At 56.8% G+C, this 23,700-nt stretch overlaps 2 protein-coding genes across 5 annotated transcripts; one reads left to right on the forward strand and one right to left on the reverse strand.

Moving 5' to 3' along the window:
- The first annotated feature begins 1,666 nt into the window (after nt 1–1,666).
- Nucleotides 1,667–13,292, forward strand: STAP2 (signal transducing adaptor family member 2). Of its 3 annotated transcripts, none has more exons than XM_077860422.1 (13): nt 1,667–2,011; nt 4,646–4,717; nt 4,844–4,966; nt 6,074–6,130; nt 6,570–6,670; nt 7,006–7,140; nt 7,829–7,898; nt 7,987–8,089; nt 8,188–8,262; nt 9,250–9,405; nt 9,499–9,579; nt 9,653–9,727; nt 12,985–13,292. In XM_077860422.1, exons 1-13 carry the CDS (start codon nt 1,910–1,912, stop codon nt 13,077–13,079), a joined length of 1,245 nt encoding a protein of 414 aa, XP_077716548.1. In that variant the 5' UTR covers nt 1,667–1,909; the 3' UTR covers nt 13,080–13,292. The 3 variants fall into 3 exon arrangements, with proteins under 3 accessions (XP_077716548.1, XP_077716551.1, XP_077716549.1); XM_077860423.1 differs by lacking the exon at nt 12,985–13,292 and adding an exon at nt 9,961–10,116 and having other exon boundaries at nt 1,670–2,011; XM_077860425.1 differs by lacking the exon at nt 9,653–9,727.
- On the reverse strand, nt 10,319–22,743 carry FSD1 (fibronectin type III and SPRY domain containing 1). 2 transcript variants are annotated; one of them, XM_077860421.1, is made up of 14 exons: nt 22,497–22,743; nt 21,970–22,268; nt 20,863–20,958; nt 20,510–20,641; nt 19,635–19,736; nt 18,737–18,759; nt 18,420–18,541; nt 17,764–17,973; nt 14,386–14,484; nt 13,450–13,609; nt 12,555–12,634; nt 10,922–11,173; nt 10,729–10,817; nt 10,319–10,632 (listed from the first exon to the last, which is right to left on the reverse strand). In XM_077860421.1, exons 2-14 carry the CDS (start codon nt 21,982–21,984, stop codon nt 10,522–10,524), a joined length of 1,491 nt encoding a protein of 496 aa, XP_077716547.1. In that variant the 5' UTR covers nt 21,985–22,268; nt 22,497–22,743; the 3' UTR covers nt 10,319–10,521. The 2 variants fall into 2 exon arrangements, with proteins under 2 accessions (XP_077716547.1, XP_077716546.1); XM_077860420.1 differs by having other exon boundaries at nt 22,462–22,743.
- Between the last annotated feature and the right edge of the window lie 957 nt (nt 22,744–23,700).

The raw sequence follows: 23,700 nt of genomic DNA on the forward strand, positions 1-23,700 counted from the left end.
TTTGTGTCTCGGTGTCACATTTTGGTAATTCTCATAATATTGCAAGCTTTTCCATTATTATTATATGCTTATGGTGTGGCTCATGGGAAGAGGGCAAAATATTAACAGTACTGGGAGTTTGGAAGCAATTGATCCATAGATGACATTGAGAGAGAGAGAGAGAGAGAGAAACCAAGAAACAGACTCTTAATCATAGAGAACACAGGGGAGGTGGGGGTGGGGTTGGGGGAAATAGGTGATGGGGATTAAGGAGTGCACTTGTTGAGAACTGGGTGTTGTATGGAAGTGTTGAGCTGCTGTCTTGTACACCTGAAACCAATATAACATGTGCTTTTAACTGGAATTTAAACAAAACTTTACGCCACTGGGGCTGCCCAAAACTTTAAAGATTTTTTAAAGTACAATCTACCACCCCCTCAAGGGGGGTGGGGCTCAAACTCACCCCATGATCAAGAGTTGCATCCTCTACTGACTGAGCCAGCCAGGTACCCCTTAAATAAAAACTTTTCATATGGGGGCACCTGTGTGGCTCAATTGACTGGGCTTCTGCCTTTGGCTCAGGTCATGATCTCAGCCAGGCTTGAGCCCCATGTCAGCCTCTCTGTTCAATAGGGAGTCTGCTTCTCCGTCTCCTTCTGCCTACTGCTCTGCCTATGTATGTTATTTCTCTCTAATAAATAAATAAAATCTTTTTAAAAATAATAAATAGATGATAGATAGATAGATAGATAGATAGATAGATAGATAGATAGGGGCACCTGGCTGGCTCAGTCGGTGAAGCATGTGACTCTTGATCCCAGGATTATAGGTTTGAGAAACACACTGGGTGTAGAGGTTACTTAAAAAAAATTTTTTTTTTAATGTATACCTAAAAAAAACAAATCAACTGCATGACTGTGTACTAGCAGTGAAATCTGGAACGAAAAGTGCATTGCCATTTAAACTGCTCAAAAAAAAAAAAAAGGAAAAGAAAAAATAAATGCTTAGATGTAAGTCTAACAAAACAGGTACAGGACGCATATGAGAAAAGTATACTGTGCTGATGAGCGAAATCAAAGATTTAAATAAGCGAAGAGACAGACCATGTCCATGGATAAGATGGACCATCATAGGGGCGGGTCAGGGTGGTGAGTGGCTCTTGATCTCACGGTTGTAGGTAACAGCCCCATGTTGGATATAGAGATTATTTAAAAATAAAATCTGGGATCCCTGGGTGGCTCAGCGGTTTGGCGCCTGCCTTTGGCCCAGGGCGCAATTCTGGAGTCCTGGGATCGAGTCCCACGTCGGGCTCCCGGCATGGAGCCTGCTTCTCCCTCCTCCTGTGTCTCTGCCCCTCTCTCTCTTTATGTCTATCATAAATAAATAAATAAATCATTTAAAAAAATCTATTTTAAAAAAATTTAAAAATTAAAAAAAAAAAAAAAGACTCAACATAGTCAAGATGTCAGGTCTTCCCCAACTGACACACTATCAAAATCCCAGCGGGTCTCCTGGTAGGTCTAGGCCAGGATGGTCTAAAGTATGGGCAGCCTCAGGGGCACTCGGGGCCCCAAGCTCCTTCCTTTTGTGACCTCCCTTGACACAGCCCTTGCCACTCTGGCACCTGGCTTCTCCCTTTCTCACGTCCGCACCTTTGCTGAGGCAGGTCCCTCCTCCCAGTGAACCCTCTGCCCAGCCCTTGCTCTGCCCTGAAAGCCTCCCGGTGGCTTCCTCCTCCGTGACTCCAGCAGGCTTCCCAGACCTCTGGGGGAGACCAGAGAGGCTGGGATTCCCGGAGGACAAGCCCGGCCCAGCACCCACCCAGAGCTGGCAGACAGAAGAGGAAATTCCCCTGGAACCTGTTTCTCTGCTTCCCCGCCCAGCTGGGGCACCCACTGGAGGGAGAGGCCAGGCCAAAGCCCCGGCCACCATGGCCTCAGCCCTAAGCCCACCCCGGGGCCCCAAAGGCAAGGGTGCTCTACCCTCACACTACTATGAGAGCTTTCTGGAGAAGAAGGGACCTCATGACCAGGTGAGGCGGGGCGGGGGCAGGCACCGCTGGGCCCCTGGGTGGCTGGCGGCACTTCCCTGAGCCTGGACTCTGCATCTGGGCCGCGGTGGGTCCCGGATGTGGCAGGGCGTGCGCTGGGGGCCGGGAGAGCCTCGCCCACCATCTGGCTGCCTCTCTCCGCGCCTCTCCCCGCCTGTCTCCATTTGTCTCCCTCGTGGTCTCTCTGTCTCTTGGATACAAACAGGACCAGGGGCTTCCACCAGGAAATGGGAAGCCTCCTGACTCCCATGCCCTACCCCCCAGCCCCTAAGGACCCGAGAGCCTCAGCTGCAGGGGGCAAGGCCAGGACAGGTGGCATGTGGACAGGACAGTGAAAGCTGGGGGTGCCACACGTCGGGGACCAGATACTGAGGCAAGCCCGGCCCTCCTCCCCTGAAGCCCCATCTCCTCCTCCCCACTGCTCACATTCATCCCCTGCTACACCCCCAAACAAGCGCCCACCGCCTCCCCTGCCCATCCCCAGAGCCACCGTCAGTGCAGTTCCCTCTTCCCTTCCTTGTGCCTCCAAGGGCCCACCTCCTGCCCAGCCTAGACAGCACCTAGACAGCAGAGGCTCAGCAAGGCCTGGCCCCAGAGGGCGAGACCCAGGTTCACATCCCTGCTCCACGCCTTCCTGACTCCCAGGCCTTGACAAGGGGCTCTCCATCTCTGTGCCTGGGCTTTCTCCAATGCAAAACGGGGATGCCAGGGCCATAGTCATGGTTACAGGAGAGGGAGCGCCCTCAGTGGTCTGTGGACCTGACTCTGCAGGCCCCGGTGCCTCACTGGTGTGCGTGTACCCTATTCTCACAACATCCTCCCACATAGGTACGTCTCTATGGCCATTTTAAAGGTGGGGAAACTGAGGCACAGGGCAGCTTAGATACCTTGTGTAATGGTGTATAGTGAGTCGCTGAGGAAGCAGGTCCGACCATGCTGAGTTTAATCACGTACGGCCCTATCCCCAGTGGCCGGCACAGAGTAGGTCCTCAGTAAATATTAAATATATGTATGTGCCTAAGGACGGACGGGTGGGTGGGTAGATTAGCGGATGAATAGACGGAAGGGCAGCCAAGGGAGGAGGAATAGGCGGCTTGATGAACCGATGCTAGCCGTCAACGGGAGAACTAGCCTCGTTATCATTATGGACTAATTAAACTAACTCCTCCTTCAGGAAGTCTTCCCAGATTCCCACTTGGAGGGCCTTTCTCCTCCTCTGTGATCTCAAGGCTCATGTTCTGTCCCTTCTGGGGTTCTAATTTCTCTTCCCAGGAGCATTTTAGTATCTGTGCTTTAAAAAAAAAAAAAAAAAATATATATATATATATATATAAATTTATTTATATATTTTATTTATTTTATATAAATTTATTCCTTTGAGAGAGAGAGAGAGCATGAGCAGAGGAGAGGAGACAGAGGCAGAGGGAGAAGCGGACTCCCCGTTGAGCAGGGACCCAATGTGGGACTCAATCCGAGGACCCCGGGATCACCACCCTAGCCGAAGACTAAACCAACTGAGCCACCCAGGCGCACCCCCCCTTTCTAAGATTTTATTTATTTGAGAGAGAACATGAGCAGGGGGAGGGGAGAGGCAGAGGGAGGGAGGCAGAAGCCTCAAGCCAATGCCCCACTGAGCATAGAGCCCTATGCAGGGCCTGATCTTGGGACCCCAAGATCATGACCCAAACCAAAACCAAGAGTTGGATGCTGCACCAACTGAGCCACCCAGGCACCCCCAGATTTTAGTAACTGTATATTCTATGTTCTTCTGGAAAATGATCTATTTAGAAACAGAAGCCACGTCTCATTTATTATTTTGCCTGGAACACAATTGGGTGCAGAGTAGGCGTTCAGGGAATATTTGCTGGGAAAAACCCCTAGAATATTACAATCTCAGCTATGTCAGCCCCTGAGATCTCCAGAGAGTTAGGACACTTATAATTCAGAATCCTGGGGGAGAAAACCTGAATCTGCAGGGTTTCAAGGGTCCAGAACTTTGTGAAATTAGGAGATCCCTATAAACATGTATTGGGTGGGCAAGGAGAAGGGAGATGTAAGTATGTGCAGAGGAGTAAACAGATGGGCGGGTGGGTGGATAGTTCAACTTTCCCCTAGAGCTCCTTTTTTTTAAATTAATTTATTTATATTTATGAGAGATGCAGAAGGAGAGACAGAGACATAGGCAGGGGGAGAAGTAGGCTCCCTGCAGGGAGGCTGATGTGGGACCCAATCCCAGGACCCCAGGATCACGCCCAGAGCCTAAGGCAGACATGCAACCACTGAGCCACCCAGGTGCCAAACTCCTTCCTCTATACCCTCCAGAGGGGTATAGAGGGAGGCGGCTCTGGATCTCCCAACCCATCAAAATTCTCTTGGGTCCTTCCTCAAAGAATAATGACTAACGGATCCCCAGAAGCTGGGCCACGGATGGGGTGGGCCTCCCAGGGAAGGCAACATTTGTCCAAAGCGGGTGATGAAGGAAACTGTGTGAAGGTCCGGGGAAAGAGTACTCAGGCAGCAAGAAGAGCCAGTGCAAAGGTCCTGAGGCAGGAGGGGGTGTCATGGAGGTCTCCAGATTTGCCTTCTCACCTTCTGCCCTCTACTTTTGGTCCCCAGGATTACAAGAAGTTCTGGGCGGGCCTGCAGGGCTGCACTCTCTATTTCTATAATAGCAATCGGGACTCACAGGTAAGGATGGGCATGAGGCTCAAGACCTGACCGCAGGGACCAAGCAGAGAGCGCGGGGGTGTGGCCAAGCCCGAGGGCCTGAGAAGCAGCAAGCCCAGCGCTCAGGTCCTGCCTCTGGATCCCCAGCACGTGGAGAAGCTGGGCCTCGGAGCATTTGTGAGGCTCAGCGATGAGGCGCCCGGCGGAAGCCCCAGAGACCCCGGTATCTATTTCAGCCTGGTCCTCTGGAACCAAGAGATCAAGTTCAAGGTAGGCCTGCCCCTCCCTGTCACACTCACCACTAACACACACCAGGGTGGACTCACACGGGGTCTACCGCTCGGTTGGGGACACTGGGCGAGTCTGCGCCCCAGTTCCTACAACTGCAGGACGGGATAACACGGGTAAAGTAGCCAGAACAAGCCTGGAGCCCGGGGATGGGTCACTGCCCTCCCGCGACCTCTCAGCCCACGTGATCGAGCACCTACTGTGTGCCAGGCACTCTCCTGGTTGCACAGCAGTGAGCAAGACAATTAAAACTCCCCACCCTTGTGGAGTTTAGAGTCTGGGTGGCGGCGGGAGGCACACAACAAACAACCTAAACGTGTGAAATGTCTGGAGTGTCAGCTGGCAGCAGGTGCTAGGGAAAGGACACAGGGGGGTTGGGGTTACAGCGTCACACAGGGTGACCAGGGACGGCCTACCTAGGACCTGAAGGACGTGAGGGAGCCAGCCACGTGGACATCTGTGCAATGGCTCTGCAGCAGAGGCCTGGTGTGCTGCAGGAGCAGGGAGGAGGCCCGGGTGGCTGGAGCAGAGCGAGGGCAGGGGAGACAGGGGGGACGGAGGGGGAGGGAGGAGAGGGGAGAGTGGGGGGCAGGCCTGCACCCCGCGGCCCTCTGTGTGGGTGTTTACTCCAAAGGAGGAGGGAGTCCTGGGAGGGTTGAGAGCACAAGAGACACGGGATCAGATTTATGTTGCTTTAAATGTCCATGTAGCGTGGCTCAGCGGTTGAACATCTGCCTTCTGCTTAGGCCATAACCCTGGGGTCCTGCAATCGAGTCCCACATCGGAGTCCCCGCAGGGAGCCTCTTTCTCCCTCTGCCTGTGTCTCTGCCTCTCTGTGTCTCTCATGAATAAATAGATTTGAAAAAAATAAATAAAAAGTCCATGTAGAATAAACGAATAGATACGATAAATTAACATTGATTCGGTGACATTGCAGAATAGCATCCCACAAGGACTTCCCTTCAGACATCCTAAATTAATCCGACCTTACTCATTTAACCTTGGGAACAACTACTATTCCTCATTCCCATTTCACAGATGAATAGGCTGAGGCTCATCCACATGGACCCTTTCTGTTTCCCTCCCCAGGTGGAGAGCCTGGAGTCTCGGGAGATGTGGAAAGGCTTCATCCTGACGGTGGTAGAGGTAGGACGGCTTGCCTGCTCTCTCCATCCTACACCCCTCATGCCAGCCTCCTCTCTGGCGTGGAGGAGCCCACAGACATCTTATGCAAAAAGTGTAAAAGTTACCTGCCAGTGCTTAAAAGCCTGGGGTTTTTCGGTCAACATTCCCCATTTGTCTTTCAGTCACGGGCCTCTGCCTGGCCCCTGCAGGCCGCTGGGTTTGAGACCCTACATTCTAGCGTCTCATCTGCCCTCCCATCGCCCAAGTGTCTTCATGTCCCCTCCAAAGCCTCTCTGCCCCGCCCCCCCCAGGTGCAAGGCGGCTCCAGGGGCCCCCAGACCCGGGTTCCCATCCTGGCGCGGCCCGCATGCCGCCCCCCCCTTGCCCGTAGGTGTGACACGGGCACAAGCCGCTTGTGCCCTGACGGCTGGGTGCCCTCGGGCGCCCCCTCGCCCCTCAGCTGCGTGTCCCGTCCAACCTGACCCTGCTGCCCGGACACCTGTACATGATGGCCGAGGCCCTGGCCAAAGAGGAGGCCCGCCGCGCGCTCGAGGTGCCCCCGTGAGTGCCCCGGAAGGGCGGAGGTGGTGGGGAGCCGGGGCCGCCAGCGGAGCGCGGGGATGGGGTCCTCGGGGACTGGTCCAGGTGCCAGGGACCGGGCTGGGCTCCGGGGGTGGGGCTCCGTGGGGGCGGGGCTGAGCTAGGGGGCGGGGCTCCGTCGGAGGGCGGAGCTCCCTGGGAGGGCGGGGGCTATGGGCGTGGCTGAGCTCGGGGGCGGGGCTCCGTGGGAGGGCGTGGCTGAGCTCGGGGCGGGGCTCCGTGGGGGCGGGGCTGAGCTCGGGGGCGGGGCTCCACGGGGGCGGGGCCTGCCCTGAGTGAGAGACGCGGTCCCCCAGCTGCTTCCTGAGGGTGAGCCGGCTGGAGGCGCAGCTGCTCCTGGAGCGCTACCCCGAGTGCGGGAACCTGCTGCTGCGGCCCAGCGGCGACGGCGCGGAGGACGTGTCGGTCACCACACGCCAGACGCTCCACGGGTGCGCATGCGCGGCGCCGCGGTGGGAGGAGGGGCGAGCGCGGGGGCGGAGTCAGAGCCGGGGCGGGGCCAGAGCTCATGGGGCGGGGCCCGGGGTGGCGCGAAGGTGTCAATGCCTGGAGCGGGAACGGGACTCTAGAGGCGAGTCAGACCTTTGGATGAGGATCGGCCCTCGGGGCGGAGTCGGAGCTGGGTCTGGCATCTGCAGCAGGGAAGAAATCAAATCCAGGGGTGGAAACCCGCCCTTTGGGCGGAGTTAGGACCTGTGGGTGGAGTCCTGGCCCCGCCCTCCCCGCCGCGGTTGAATCAGGCTTTGGAGGTGGAGCCACTCTGGGCGTGGATCAGAACCTGGCCCTGCGGCCTCCTTTGGGACGGTCCGGTGAGGGGTCCGGCCAGATGAAGGTGGGGTCAGAACCCTGGGGGCGGAGCCAGCAGGGAGGCGGGGCCTCCCGGGGTGGAGCCATCAGGGCCCGGAGCTCCCCCGGGGCAGTGCCGGGACCAGTGGCCAGGTCTTCCCGGAGGATGCAGTCAGTTGAGTCTTGTCCTCCGCAGAGAGCCACGCCAGGACGGGACGTGGTCAGTGTGCGGGGAGCAGGAAGAGGTTAGGCCCTCGGTGGGGGCGGAGCCAGGACAAGGGGCGGGGTCCTCCCCGGCCGAGCAGGTCCACCCACTCACCACGGCCCGCGCAGGACGCCGGTGTTCCGGCATTACAAGGTGAAGCGTGACGGCTCCAAATATGTGATCGACGTGGAGGATCCGGTGAGCGTTGGGCCGGGGTCCCCAAGCTCGGTGGTGGGGTCTGCGCCCCTTCCGCCACGGCCCTGACCCCGACCCTGTGCGCCTCCAGCTCTCGTGCGCCTCGCTGGATGCGGTGGTCAACTATTTCGTATCAAACACCAATAGGAGGCTGGTGCCCTTCCGGCTGGACGAGGACTACGAGAAGGTGCTAGGTGCGGCCTCAGGGAACCGGGGGGCCCCTGCTCCCACGGGGCACCCCTGGGCCAACGCCCAGCCGCCGCACCTCCTCTAGGACCGCTCTCTGTTCTAGGCCACGTGGAGGCGGATAAAGAGAACGGCGAGAGTGTGTGGGTGGCGAGCTCGGCCCCCGTGGCCCCAGGCCCAGGTGAGGCCCCGCCAGCGGCCGCCGCTGGGACAGAGTGGAGGGACACCTGGGACCCACAGGGTGCCGCCCGTGTCTGATCTTGTACCCGGAGTTGCAAGGACCCAGAAATGACCCAGACCCTGCCCTGCGGGTTGTGGAAGGGGAAACAGCTGCACACACTCCCAGTCCTGTGCAGTTGAACCTGGGGCTGAAGGCAGCGGTGCCTAGACTTGGGGCAGGCGGCGGTAGAGTAGGGGGAAGGCTTCCTGGAGGAGGGGGTGTTTGCTTAAGGTCTCAAACGATTTCAGTAGGTAGAGCTGGGCTTCATCTGGAGCAAGGACCCCCCAGAGACCTGCATCTGGGTGGCTGCTGAGAAAGGGGTGGGAGGCGGTCCAGTTTATGGGGCAGGAAGAAGAGGCTGGAAAGGTCCATGGGGTGAGCAGTGTGGGCCTCCCGGGGCTGGGCAGGTGCTGGGGGACCCTTGTGCACAGTGGGCATGTATGTACACACTTACACACTGCACACTCACGAACACGAACTGCATCCACCTGCTCATGTGTAGACCCCCATGTGGACAAGGGTGCCACACAGTTCCAGTCCTGTGTAGCAAACATAAGCCACGCCCACGCGTACACACAAATGCTCATGAGCATAGATTCAGACATTTATAGGTAGGCGGGTAAACACACTGACAGAGACAAGCAGCTGCGGACATACTGTAGCATCCACACAGTCTCATGCACGTACGCACACATTTAGGTGTGTGTGTGTACAAACCCTTTACATATATTCAACTATGAAGATGCACTCAAGCGTACGTGTTTATGCCACACAGGGGCACAAACACACTGACTCCTAAATGGGCACGTGCAAAAACACACACATGCACAGGGTCCCGTGCCCAGATCCAGGCGCGCATACATGCATCCGCATTCGGAGGCACACAGAGCCACGCCGAGGTGTCCCTGCAACATGTGGGCCCAGACAGTGACTTCTGGTTCCCACCAGGGCCTGCACCCGCCTCGGGTGGCCGCAAGCAGCTGCCTCCTGTGCCCATCACACCTCCGCCAAGCCAGGACAAGCCACCCCTACTTCTGAACCAGAACGAGAACTACGTGATCCCCATTGCAGACGCCCCAGCTGCCGACTACGAGAATGAGGATGGTAGGTGGGAGGCAGTGGGTGACACGGGGACAGGGGCGGGGTGGGGAGGAGGCTAAAAGCTAGCTGTGACACACCACACCTTTGTCCACGCAGTGCCTTCCCCCAGCTGGCAGGTTGTCCCGAAGCCCAGGAAGTTGGCAAAGTCTCTAAAGCCGCCCATCGCGCCCAAGCCAGGTAGGGGTCCTCCTCCCCAGCCCTTCCTCATCCGGCAAGAGCCAGCCTCAGCCTCCCCCTGCTTCTCCTCCAGAGCCCAAAGGCGTCAACAGTGGCCTGGCCAAGAAGCTGGCAGTTGGCTCAGTGCAGGCCTTATTCCCCACAACAGGTGAGGTGTCCGGGCTTCACAGGCGGCTGACCTGCACGATCACACGGGACCCCCATTCCGAAGGGTCCCTCGCTTGGTCTAATGCCGCGCTGTCTCGAGATTCCTTGTTTTTACTTTTTACTGGGCCCTGCAAATTCTGCAGCAGGTTCTAGTGGATGTCGGGTGGGGAGGACAGCCTGGCCTGGGGTTCCCTGCGGCAACTGAGGCCTCGGTCACCCCCCGCCCTCACCCAGGGTTGGCAGATTTGACGGCAGAGCTGGAAGAGAAACTGCAGAGGAGGCGGGCGCTGGAGCACTCAGCTGGATGTGCCGGGGAGTGAGCCGGTCTCGGGGTGTGCAAGTCAGCCGGGCAGACAGCTCCTCTCAGAATAAAAGCTCAAGTGACCTGGGGCCTATGTGTCGGGCCTGGCTTGGGGTGGGGAGGGGGCAGCGAGGGTCTGTCAGATGTCCTTCCACAGCAGGCCCCACTCAGCAAAACCTACCACCTGACCCTACAAGAAAGGCCCATTTTACAGCCAGGAAAGTGGAGGTCCAGAGAGGTTCGGGGCACAGTCAGTGCCACCCAGCCCCAAAGAACCATCAGCACGGCCTGGCCAGTGATTGACCTTTATTAGGAGGTGAGGTGGGGGACGAGGGCCCGCCCTGGTGCCCACTCCCCATTGGTGACCCCCCCCAATCAGGAGTTAAGGCTCCAAGCAGCAAGTGAGAAGAGAGTGCCGGCTGAAACAACCAAGGCCTGGGGGTGGGAGGGGCCTCCCCAAAATCAGCCGGACAGGGCGGGGGCAGTCCAGTGGCCTAAGTGAGGCTGGTGTTGGAGCTGCTCGTGGCACTGCCCCGCTTCTGCAGGCAGCGCACAGAGCTGGGAACCTGTAGGCCTGTCGTCACCTGGAAGCTGCCGCACCACACCTGCGGACCAGTAAGGGGAGCGCAGGGGCTCAGGAGCAAAGCCAGGGCCCCCCCACCCCAGCCCTCCCAACCCCGCCGCCACCGAAGGGCTCTCACTGTGAAAGCAGGCAGCAGGGGCTGTGTGAACTTGGCCTTGAAGGTGTGCAGCAGCTGTTTGGTACGGGCGTTGTAGAAGGACAGGAGGCCTGGGGTGGAGACAGAGGGACAGAGGGGCCTGATGAGAGGCGTCTGCGGCATAGAGCCGACCCAGGGAGGTGGCTAGGGATGCCGACTAGGACTCGGGGGTCACCTTGGTGGAAGTCGCAGTGCACGCCCAGGCAGTCGGGCACGGGGGCATCCAGCACCTTGGCCTTGTTGGCGTGCTTGGCGGTGAAGCTGACCTGCAGCCAGTTGTTGACGTGCAGGCACCAGGACGCGGCCGTCTTGCCCAGCTGCTCGAAGCGGCCCAGGCTGCGGTACGCCACCCCCACGCCGAAAGCCTTGCTGTCCGGCTCGTAGCGCACCTCCCAGTAATGTTCCCCACCGTCGATGAGTGTGTCCCCTGTGGGGTGAGGTGGGTGGCGGGGACCGGGTGGACTCACGTCCCAGATGCCCTTCCACAAAGGGATTGTCACCTAGATACTCCTCAGACCATAGCTCTTCCCTCCAGATACTCCTCAGTTCCCAGCTACTCCTTCTAGGTGGTCCCCAGGCCGCATCCACTTCCTCAAGATACTTGGCCCAGATGCTCTTCAAGCCTCAACTGATCTTTTCAGATTCTCTGCAAGTCCAAGCTACTCCTTCCAGATACTTCCAGGCCTTAGAAACGTCTCCCACTCTTCCCCATGTTCAGATACTCCCCAGTCCTCAGTTCATCCCAGAGACTAGACAATCCCCAGACCCTTGCTCCTGGCCGACTCCAAGTATTCCCACAGGCCTCATGTGCTACTGGAGTGCGGATACTCCCTGGCACTCTGGGCCTCTTTCCTACTGCTTTGGGAATCTAGATTGTGCCCAGACCCCCGGCTCCTGGTGGAAGCCAACGTCTTCCGGGCCTCAGCTCTTCTCAGGATTCAGATGCCCTCTGGATCTCAGCTAATCCCTGAGTACACATTCTCCCAAGTCCAGATTTAGATTCTTGCCAGCTCAGCTACTCCCTGACCCGGCGACTCCCGAGCTTCAGCTTCTCTGCGCGCTCCTGCCCCCTCCCGCCCCACTGCCCTTGCCCATCTACTACGTCAGCTCCTCTGCAGGCACAGGGCTAGCCCCTCACACGCATGTCTTCTCTGGGTCTGCTCCTCCCAGACATCAGCTACTCCCTCAATCGCAGCTAGGCTGGGCTCTTCCCTCTGCAAACCCCACCACTACCACCACCACCACCACCACCGCCCCTTCCCCTGCTTCCTCCCCGAACCCCACCTCTAGCCAATCCCAGATGCTTTCCAGAAAATCCGGGTCCTCCACAGAACCTCAACTTCTCCCCAGACCTTAGCTCATCTCCAGAATACAGCTGCTCTCCAACTCCGCCCCCTCCCAGGTGCGAGTGTCCGTACTGACTTCCCCATGCCCCAGCCTCTCCTTCACCCCAGTGCTCACTGTCTCCCACACCGGCGACTCTCTGGCTCATCCATAAACCCATCGCCTGTGTTGGCAACTGTTCTTCCCAGCTACTTTGCAAATCCCAGGTACTCCACAAACCCCAGGACAGCCCCTGGCCGATCTGCAGGCCAGAGCCTCCAAAAGCTCTCTCCACCCCAGGAGGCCCACACCCCCCAGTCCTCCCACTCCCCCAGCACCACAGCAACAGGTTATTGGAACCATTCCCAGAGACCTTTGTTGGTGGCTACCTCAGTTTCCCCAGCCAGGGGAGTTCTCGCCCACCTCCCACCACCAGGGCCCTGCCCAGAGTGTCCCTCTGTCCTCCTGTCCTTGCCCCTCCTTACCCAGCACCGTGTAGGACTCAGCCGTGAAGCGATCCCGACCCCCACGACCGGAGGGCATCCTCTTGGGGGATGGCACACCTCTGTGAGCGGCAGGGAAGGGAAGGCTCGCTCAGCCCTCGCTGCCCCCAGAGGAGGGTTTCCCTGGTCCACCCAGCCACCGAGATCCCTCCATCAATCCTTCACAGGATTTGGTTCTTTTTTTTTTTTTTTTTTTTTAAACATTTTTTTTTTTTTTAATTTTTATTTATTTATGATAGTCACAGAGAGAGAGAGAGAGGCAGAGACACAGGCAGAGGGAGAAGCAGGCTCCATGCACCGGGAGCCCGATGTGGGACTCGATCCCGGGTCTCCAGGATCGCGCCCTGGGCCAAAGGCAGGCGCTAAACCGCTGCGCCACCCAGGGATCCCCTTTTTTTTTTTTTTTTTACAGGATTTGGTTCTGTTCATGCACTGGGCCCCGCCTATCAGAACACACCCGTGCCCTTCCTCATCTGGAAAACGATTCGACTGTCAAAACCCAGTTAGAGGGACGCCTGGTGGCTCAGCGGTTGAGCATCTGCCTTCAGCTCAGGGGTGACCCCGGGGTCCTGGGATCGAGTCCCGAGTCCCGCATCGGGTTCCCCACAGGGAGCCTGCTTCTCCCTCTGCCTATGTCTCTGCCTCTCTCTCTGTGTCTCTCGTGAATAAATAAATAAAATCTTAAAAAAAAAAAATCAAAAACAAAAACAAAAAAAAACAGTTCCAAACCTCTTCTCCCTCCATTTACTCTTTGAGCTCCTCCACCCCGCGTCCCTCCTTCCACCCCAGCCTTGACCACGCAGGCCACCCTGCCCAGCCCGCTTGTCCCCCAGACACTCAGGAGGGCAGCTGGGCTGGGGCGGAGGGGGGGTCCTACCTGGCCGGGGAGTTGGCAGGAGACGCCGTCCGCCCCTTGCCGTCCTTCTCCCGAGTCTTCATGTCCTGCACCTTCCCGCCCATGGCGTCCCACTCCACGGAGAGATCGTCCACCCGCAGGTTCTGGTGAGATGTGGACGCATCCAGGCGGAACATGAACGCTGGGGCCGGGCAGACGCGGGAGTCACAGAGATGGGGAAACCCGGAGAGACACAGAGACACAGAGAGACAGGCAGTGACCAAGACAGACCATGACAGGGACAGGGAACAGAAACCAGACGACAGGGCCTAAGACAGAAAGACGGAGGGAGAGGGATTGACAGATGGACTCAGAGGCAGAAGATACAGAGAGGACAGGCAGCAAGACACCCAGACAGACAGACAGATGGGCAAGAGCAGAAGGGGCAGAGCCTGCAGCCGAGGCCATGAAGGCCGAGGGCTCGTGGCCTCAAGGTCCCTTAGGTCTGCAGGCTTCTCCAAAGCACTTGTGCTCCAGGCTTCTGTCGGGGCTTAACTGCAGGAAAGGGGCCGGGCAATAGGACGACAGGGAAGCTAGACTGCAGAAGGACTTCCTCGAAGGGCACACAGAGGTGTTACATTCCATCCCCAATTCTAAGAGCCCTTATCTATTTTTTTAGAAGAGAGAATGAGTGTGTGTCTGTGTGTGTGTGTGCAAGAGAGAGAGAGAGAAAGAGAAAGAGTATAAAAACCATCCAGGAAAAATGGGATCAACTGCAAAAGCAAAAAACAACAGCAGGTTTATATTAGACAGCCGGGCTGGGGAATCTATGGTGGACCAAGCTCTGAGCTTCCTGGCAGCCAGAGCAAAAAGGGTCACAGAACCCTGACTATAAGATTATCATTACACACCAGTACCTGGGGCCCCAGGGTGAGGGGTTATGGAGTCACAGCCAGGGTAGGGGTGGGAGCCAGTCACCTGGTGTCTCCAGGGTCACCGACTCGGAGAACTCGCCTGCAACTGCCTTGTTACAGGCTTTCACGCGAAAGTTCATGTATTTCATGTCAAACTTGAGACCTAGGAGCAACAGAGGGATCTCAACGTTGTGTACGCTCGGAGCAATAGGCCATGGTCCCTGTGTCCCATGGCAAACCCGCCACTCCTCATTCTAAGGAGCACCTGGCAAATGGCTTCTTATCCCTGAAAAACCACCTCATTCACGCGTGGGACTGTGGGTTACTTGGCTCCGCCTCCAATCCGGACCAGCCAATCAGGATGCTTTAGGAGGCAGTAACAGCAATTGGTTCAGGAATAGCATGTGACCCAAACTGGCCAATAAGAACCTTCCCTGGGACACTAGGCTTGTATTATAGAGCAGAGTCTTGTCTTCTCTGGGCTGGCCAGCTAGGGGGAAGCTACTCTTGGGAAAGTTTATCAGCGCATTTGACAAGCCTCCTTCAGAACGCAGCCCCCAGACCCAACAAATGCAGGGAGCAAAAGTGAGCAAGTCATTTGCTGGAACCCTGGTTCCATGTGAGGTTATTTAAAGATTTCCCCTACTTCTAGGCTATGTCCCATACTCCCTTCTGTCCTCCTTTCTGTATTAGTTACTCCCAGTCTTAAAAAATAAAAAGCAGGGACACCTGGGTGGCTCAGCGGTTTGGCACCTGCCTTCAGCCCAGGGCATGATCCTGGGGTCCCGGGATCCCTGCATGGAGCCTACTTCTCCCTCTGCCTGTGTCTGCCTCTCTCTGTCTCTCATGAATAAATAAAATCTTTAAAAAATAAAAATAAAAAGCAATCACCAAGGTGTCTTTTGTTGTCTTTCCCCTCAAGCTAAGCCTCTTTGAACAGCTATCTACATCCTTACCTCCTCTCGGTCGCCTCGCTCCCTCTCCTTCCTCTGGCTTTGTCAGTTTCCACCTTGTAGGACCTTCTGGCTGACCACTCCTTCCCTCTGGAACATTCTCCTTCCTTGGCAGCCATGTTATTGCGATCTCCTGGCTGCCCCACTCTGTTTGTTCTCCCCAGGTCTTCTTTGCAGGTTCCTCTCTCCTCGACACCCTTAAATGTCGAGGTGACTCCATCTGGGGCCCTTACTCATCTCCCTCTGCTCCCTGACCCCTTCTTGCCCTTCAGATACCCTTCAACCACAGGAGAACCCACAGCCTAACCTACAGCCCAGATCACATGTCCAGGTTCCTCCTGAGTGTTCCCTATGGGATGCCTGTTCTCTGATCATCCAAAGAGCACTCAGCACCCCCTGTTCTAAAACCTTCCATAGCTCCCCTTGCCTTGTAAAGACCCCACTCCTCCTCTCACTTCCCCCCACAGATGTAGGTGGCAAACTCAACAGGTTCCATAGACAAAGGTTCAGAGCGCTCTGGCCTCTGAGCCCTCTATCAGGCTGTGCTTCTGCTTAGAAGGCTGTTCTCAAAAAAAAAATAAATAAAATAAAATAAAAAATAAAAATAATAAATAAATAAATAAATTTAAAAAAGAAGAAGGCTGTTCTCCACTCACCCTTTCTCTTTCGGGCCTCAGGATGGCTGCCACTTCCTCCTGGTGCCCAAGACTGTCTCACCCTTCTCTGGATCCCTTTCTCTGAGAGTTCAGCACTTTGCTCAGTGACACCATCCACTGCCCCCAGAACCAACCAGAACTCTCTGTTTCAAAAACCTGGAACCCATCTGACTATGGATGGTCTGGACTCACAATGGGTCTCAGTTTCCTATTCTGCAAACCGACCATCGTGTTCCCCATCCTAAGCAGGTTTCACATGAGGATGAGATGGGTCGAAGCATGTCAGTTATAAACACTAAACCCAAACCCTCCTGACTGTCCAAGCCATGGAGTTGGCAGGTAGGTGACAAATAACCCCATGGGTGAGTTAGCTAGATGAGTGTACGCATCCACATCCTCAGTACCACACACCTTTGGATGGATTCAACGTCCTACCCTGCGGAATTCAATCGCTAGGAATGTTGTAGAAGGCAAGAGGGCATGGCGAGGGGGCGATGCGTCAGGAAGCCCGTGAGACAGCAGGCTTCCACCTTGATCACGGCGGCAGTTACATGAGTTTGCACACGGGAGAAAACCGCATAAGCGATTACCCACGCACAGGCGGGTGAAGGTATGTATCACTGGGAAAATGCGGACCGACACAGCACAATGTGTTCATGTCGGTTCCTCGGATCTGACATTGAACTCCAGTCCCAGAAGCCACTGCAAGTGGCGAAAACCCAGGAACATTATTCAGCCCGAAAAAGGAGGGAAGGATGTCCCTCGGGGACACTGAGCTCAGTGAAGTGAGCCAGACACAAAAGAGCAAATCCTGTCGGATTCTGCTCACATTAGGTACCAGAAGCAGTAAAAGTCACAGGGACAGGGAGTAGATGGTGGGAGCCGGGGGCTGGGGAGCTAGCGTTTAAGGGCGACAGAGTTTCCATTTTGCAGGACGGAAAGTTACGAGGACGGTATGACAGTTTTAATAGTTTTATGACATTATGAATATACTTACTACTACCAAACTGGACACTTAAAAATGATGAAAATGGCAAATTTTGTGTTATATGTATTTTGCCATAATAAAAATACATATATTGGGGGAAAAGTGGGGTATGTTTATTCTGATTCCTATGCAAAGAATGGGTCCTCTTGCCGGCTGGTAGCTTTTCTTCCCAGCAATTAGCATGCTCATTATTAACCATGTATGCTAATTACAGATAAAGAACTGGCTGATTACAGCCCAAGAGCTATGGTGATCGTTATCTTGTCAGTGAGGCTCTCCCCCACGCTGAGGGTTTCCCTTGGCTCAAAATGGATTCTGAAACTCATTGGGGACCCCCAATTTTACCCTTCTTCAGACCCTCCCCCACCGGCTGGGGAATCCCCCATGCTTTCTGCTTTCTTACAACTGCCAAGGAAATCCCCAAACCCTGGGAGGATGCCAGCTTCACGAGCAGAGGGATTCTCGTCCGCTTTGCTCACTAGTGCCAGGGCAGGGCCTGGTATACTGCAGGCGCTCAATACGCTGAAATGAACAAGCGCTGGATCCTACAGGTAAGATGGGGACGGAGAAGGCCTTCTCTCCCTGGCCCGTTCCCTCGTCTGTAAAATGCTGATGATGAGATGAGCACGTGCACTGCCTGTGGGCAAAATGTTCAGCACGCAGCAAGCTACGCCCTCCACGAGGGGTGCAGCAGCGATCATCAATATCGATTTCATTATTATTACTTTCAGCTACTCCGATCAGTTCAGCCAGGCCCCCAGCTGAAAGGGGAAAGGGGATCCTGATACTGCTGAGCTGCCCCGGGCTTGGGGTGTGTGTCAGTGGCAGGGTTGAGCTGTCCTTACCCGTCAGGGTGAACTCCGTCTGCCGGATGCCCTCAATGACCATCCAGGGCTGCTCCTCCTTGAGGCGGGGCGGGCCCTCGAAGTTGGTCCGCCGGTACTCCAGCACGTAGTGGTCAATCTTGCTGTCCTCATCCGGCATGCGCCACACCAACGTCACACAGTTGTCTGCCACCAGGGACTCGGCCAGGTCAATCACAGGGGCGCCAGGCACTGTCCAGGACAGAGGGGGTGGGGGGGATCAGGGTCCTGGGCCTGCAGGGGCCCCTAACTGCAACTCCACCTGCACTACAGGCCTTCTTGGGGGCTGGGCCCCTCCGGATACCGGGGCCTGGGGAAGGAGCTTCCCCAGGGTGGGGTGATGGGGAACAGCTTTCTCAGGGTTCACCCAACAACCGGATGGGCTTTCTCAGGATTCCACCATTTAGAGGCAGAATATTTTCAGAATTCTCAGATAGGGTCTGGCCTTCGTGGGACTCCACCCCTTGTGGGTGGGGCCTCTCAGGTTTGGCCACCAGGGGCGGGCTTCTTCATGGCTCCACCCACAGGGGCAGGGTGTCCTCAGGGCTCCACCCCCAGGGTCAGTTCCAATGCCAGGCTTACTCGGGCCTTTTTCAGGGTACCCCAGACTCCAGGCCCCAACAAAGTTCCCTTCTCACCTGGTAGGAACTTGAGTGCCTGTAGCATCCTCCGTTCCTGTGCAAAGTCCACCATGAGGTGACTCATGTTGTCGCTGACCTTGGCCTTCAATGATAGCCGGAAGGCAGGGGCCATTGTCACACTGCAGAGAAAAGGTGGAGGCAGCCTGCTGGCAGGCATCTCAAGGTGGCCCAGGCTCTGTTCTCTGAAGTATGTGGGAGACCCACTCCCCCTGTTTCTGGTCCAGAGCTCTGGGCGTAGAGACCCTCACCTGGGTATCCCCACCTTCACACCAGGGGCAGGGCACTGGGGTGGGAACCAGATCCCAGCATCTTACCCATCTTTGATTTGCTTGGCAGCCTAGAAAAAGCAACATAATAAAATTCAAAGAGTTTTCTTGATTGAATCAGAAAGCCATTATACAGACAGGAAGACTGAGACCCAGAGTGGTAGTCCCTGGCCAAAGTCCCCCACCACTGGGGCAGAAATACTTGGCTGGGCCCCAATGGGATGGGGGCAAAGATGGGCTCATACCTCCACCCCCAGTGCCTAGTGCCCATTATATCCAGTTAGCCAGTTTGGCAAATACAAATAGAGGATGCCCAGTTAAATCTGCATTTCAGATAAACAAAATTATTTTTTGGTATAACTACGTCCCACTCTAAATATTGCATGGATGTATTATACTAAAAAACTATTCCCTTTTGGGGATGCCTGGATGGCTCAGTCAGTTGAGCATCCAACTCTTGGTTTCAGCTCGTGTCATGATCTCAGGGTTGTGGATCGAGCCCCACATTGGCTCGACGCTCAGCATGGAGTCTGCTTGTCCCTCTCCCTCTGCTCCTCCCCCTGCTCTCTTGCTTCCTCTCTCAAAATACATAAATAAAATATTTTTAAAAATTATTCTTTGTTATATTTGAATTTCAGATACCTAACAAATATTTTAGTACAAATATGTTCCATGCAACATCTGGAAATACTTATACTAAGCATCTGCATGGGATATACTCATACTAAACAATTTATTCATTGTTAAATTTAACTTTCAGATCAACCATAACTAATTTTTTAGTATAAGTTTGTCTCATGTGATCTTTGGGACATATTTATATTAAATGTCATACGGGCAATACTTACACTTAAAAATCACTTGTGGTCGATCTAAAATGCAAATTTAACTGGGTGTCCTGTATTTTATCGCATGGCCCTACTAGTCTGGCTTCTGAGGTGCCCACCTGAGGGAAGTCCTCGCTGTCTGTGGCCTGCAGGGTCTGGTTGGCTGTCTCCAGAAGCTCCTCTGAGCTCTCCAAGGCCCGAGTGCAGGCCGCCAGCTGGTTCTGGGAGTAGCACAGCACCAAAGGAAGAGACACCTCACCCCACTGCATCAAACCCTCCGGGCCTCCCCACTGCCTTTGGGATTCAGGACACCATGCCTTTCTCCAACTCCCAGTGGGGGAGGTAGGGTGGAGGGAAATTGGGCCTCACCCCCCACAGTACTTGAGAATCACCTGGGGATCCCTTTCTTAAAAACTCACATGTCCGGGCCACACCTGAACCTCGAGGCCCCCAATTCTCCTGGGATGGGAATCTGGGATGCTAGAAAGTGGTCCAGGAGGTTTTGATGCAGCCTCAGGGCCTCAATTTAGAATCTGAGATCCCACAGGAGCCATTGGGGGGGTGGGGGTTGGCAAGAGATGATGCTGCCAGATATGGGGACCAGTGGGAAGGGCTGAGAAACTGGAGGCCCTGGGTGAGGACTGGAGGGGAGGAGCAGCCAGATGCGGGGGTGGGGCCCTGGGGACAGGGAAGAGGCGGTGGAGGTGGGTGGTAGGAATAGAGATCAAGGAGAGCAGGTGGGTGGGGACTGATGGATCACAGCCAGCGAAGGGGCAGAGAAGAGACCAGGAAAAAGAGGAGATGAGGCCGATGACACTGGGGTGTCTGGTTCTGGACACTGCAGACACTTGCAGGCATCTCCAAGGAGCGATGTGGGGGGAGGAGCAGGTTTGGAGGAAGACGCTGAGGCCAGATGGGCTCTGCTGAGTCTGAGGGGTGCAGTGGGGAATCGTGGCTGGGTGGGGGTGTGGGAGAGCCCCTCATACACACACACCTGTAGCTCGTAGGTGCGGCTGGCGCGGTCCTGCTTTATCTTCATGAGCATGCCCTCCTTCAGCTCCTCCAGGAGGGAGAAGAGGGACTGGAACTCTGCCTCCAGGTCCTCCTGCACCTTGGTGGAGTTTGCCTTGGAGAGATGTCGTGTGGTCAGAAGGGCCAGGATTGGCCAAACCCCGTGCTCACTTGGATGGAGAAACTGAGGCCTGGACTTGGTCTCCAGGCCAAGTCTGACGGGCATCAGCAGGAACAGGCTAACCCTCCCACTGCCCCCTCCCACTGTCCCTTCCACCCACCTGTCCAAGGCTTCCCCACGGCCTTCCATCCCTTCTGTGGAGGTGCCTTCCTCACCTCCACGTTCAGCAGCATCTGCTTGAGGGAGTAGATGAAGCTCTGAATCTCTTCGTTCTTCACAGCCAGGGTCGTGATGATCTTCCGCAGCGCCTCCTGCCCCACGGGAAGCACGTGCAGAGGCAGGGCCGGTGAGCCCCTCAGCCGACCCGGCTCCCCCACCTGGGGTTCCCTACTCTCCCTTCCGGGGATCCAGGAGATGTGGAAGCCAGCGCGCCAGTGAGCTCGGGCACCCGCCACGAGGCAGGTCCTGGGCGAGGCTCTGGCCCTACCTTCCCTCACCTAGCAGATACCTGCTGCAAGCATGCCCATTTTACAGGGGGTGGGGGGGTGGGGGGGGGCGGGAGGACACGACTGAGCCTCTGGGGAAGGGGCAGCCCCTGGGCCTGGGCCAGCGCTGCCTCAACACAAAGCCTTCGACCTTGTTCCTATACACTGAGGGCGGGGCATGATCTGGGGTGAGGGGCTACCTTGGGGAAAGAAAACCCCAGGGGAAAATGATGCCTGTAGAAAAGGGGTTGCTAACGCGGGGAAGGGGATACCTTGGGAACAGGGATTGGCCAGAAGAAAGGAGGAACCTGGGGAACCGGTGCCTGAGAGCCCAGGTAAGTGAGTGGGGGAGGGACCTCTGGGGGAGGGGACGCCTGGAGAGAAGGAAGCCGCGTGGGAGGATCCTGCTGGGGCCCCAACCCCGACCCAGGCCCCGGACGTGTCCCTTTCCTGGGGGTGCAGGATCGGTGGGACCACCTTGCCGAGCTGGAGGGACGTCCTCCGGGGCAGGGTGGGGCAGGGTCCCGACACCTGGTCCGCAGTCCCGATGGAAGGAGTGGGGGATGGGTCGCGGCTGGGGCCGGGATACTGGGCGCGTGTGGGGAGCATGGAGGGGATGCGCCAGGACCCGGGCCAAGATGATGAGAGGTCGGGGCAACCGGGGGCGGGGGTTCTGCGTCCGGAATTAGGGGCTGGATCCCCGCGTGGTTGCGGCGGGGGTGGGGCCTCGGCCGCAAAGCTGCGGCGGGGGTGGGGGGGCTGCGGCATCACCTGGTCGCCTCCCCCTTGCGCCCCCCCGCCCCGGGCCCGCCCCGCCCCGCCCCGCTCCGCTCCTACCCTCTGGTCCTCCATGGCTGCAGCCCAGGTCGGCCCGGCCCGGCCCGCGGGCCCCGCTCGCCGTCCGAGTCCTCAAGCTGCCTTCGCCGCGACCACGAGCCAATGGCCCGCCGAGCCCTCGCCGCCGCCGCCGCGCCCCCCGTCAGCGCTCCATCACTGGCCGCAGTGCGCACGCGCCCCCCCGCGGCATGCTGGGAATCGTAGTCCCGCGCCGGGGTCTCCGCGCCCCGCCGCCCCCCGAGAGGCTGGTAGTGATGAGTGAGCTTGGTAGTGATGACTCTGCTGCCGAGAGCCCGGAGCTGAGAAGCAGGTTGCCTGGGTTCGAGCCCCGGCCCTGCCGCCCGGCCTCCAGCCCAAACCTAGTCGTGGCGCCCAAGCCCCTCCACTCTTGCACCCCTGCCGTTCCTTGGCTGCTCCCAAGGCTGGAATTCCATCCCCACCCCCACCCCCACCCCCACCCCCACCCCCACCCCGTGAGATCTGGCCCCTCACCGCTCACACTCCTTGCGTTTACTCCTAGCATTTACATCTTGCACAAGCAGATGCTCCGCATCCGATGCCTCCTTTCTCTCCCCAAGGCACAACCTCTCAGGTCTCCTCCTCCAGACGCCTCTCTGCCCCACCGGAATCCACGGGGCTCTGAATGCCTGTGCCCAGATTGGTCTTCCCTGTCAGCCTGGGGTAGATTTATCCAGGATCCAGCCTGCGGCCAGATCTATCCAGGATCTATCCAGGATCCTCAGCATTGCCTCTCGGCGGAGGGTGGGGAAAGGGTGGAGTTTGAGAAAGTCCAAGGGAGGCGGTGGCCTGGACAGGGGAGGCGGGGAAGCTGTGTGTCCCTGGGCTGGGTGCGCTCAGTGCCCGGCGGCCATCCTGTGGTTGATGGGAACGACGCTGGGGAGCCCATAGGCCTTCTTCCTGGGTGAGAAAAGAGGTCCTGGCACCGTGGTTGGGGTGACACCTAGAGTCCGTCATCTCCTCCCAGCCCCGGGGTGACAGATGCAGGGCTGGGAGAAATTCAGAGCCTATGTATACCCTGGCTTAGGACCCCAAACTTCTCTGCAGGCTCTGGGACTGGGGAACCCCCCATACCTGTCATGAGACCTGAAGCCGTCAGCAAAAATCTACTCTGAATTTCATTTTTTTATTTATTTTATTTTATTTTATTTATTATTATTATTTTTTTATTTATTTATGATAGGCACACAGTGAGAGAGAGAGAGGCAGAGACACAGGCAGAGGGAGAAGCAGGCTCCATGCACCGGGAGCCCGATGTGGGATTCGATCCCGGGTCTCCAGGATCGCGCCCTGGGCCAAAGGCAGGCGCCAAACCGCTGGGCCACCCAGGGATCCCTGAATTTCATTTTTTTAAAGATTTAATTTATTTATTCATGAGAGACACACGAAGAGAGGCAGAGACACGAGCAGAGGGAGGAGCAGGCTCCCTGCGGGGAGCCCGATGTGGGACTCAATCCCTGGACCTTGGGGTCACGCCCTGAGCCGAAGGTAGCTGCTCAACCACTGAGGGCCAAATAATTGAAGCTGGGATCCCAGTCTTCAATCCAGGCTCAGGCCTCTGCTGCCCACTCCTGGACCCCACACCTGCATCACCTAACCTTCCGACCTTCCCCCCTCCCACCCCAGCTCAGGTGTGTTTATATAGCACCTCCGAGAAAGATTTCCACTCACTGGGATGGGACGCATTATCCCGATCACATACACAAACTGCTC

The sequence above is a fragment of the Canis aureus genome, chromosome 19 (genome assembly GCF_053574225.1).
Source record: "Canis aureus isolate CA01 chromosome 19, VMU_Caureus_v.1.0, whole genome shotgun sequence".
In the NCBI taxonomy this organism is placed as follows: Eukaryota; Metazoa; Chordata; class Mammalia; order Carnivora; family Canidae; genus Canis; species Canis aureus.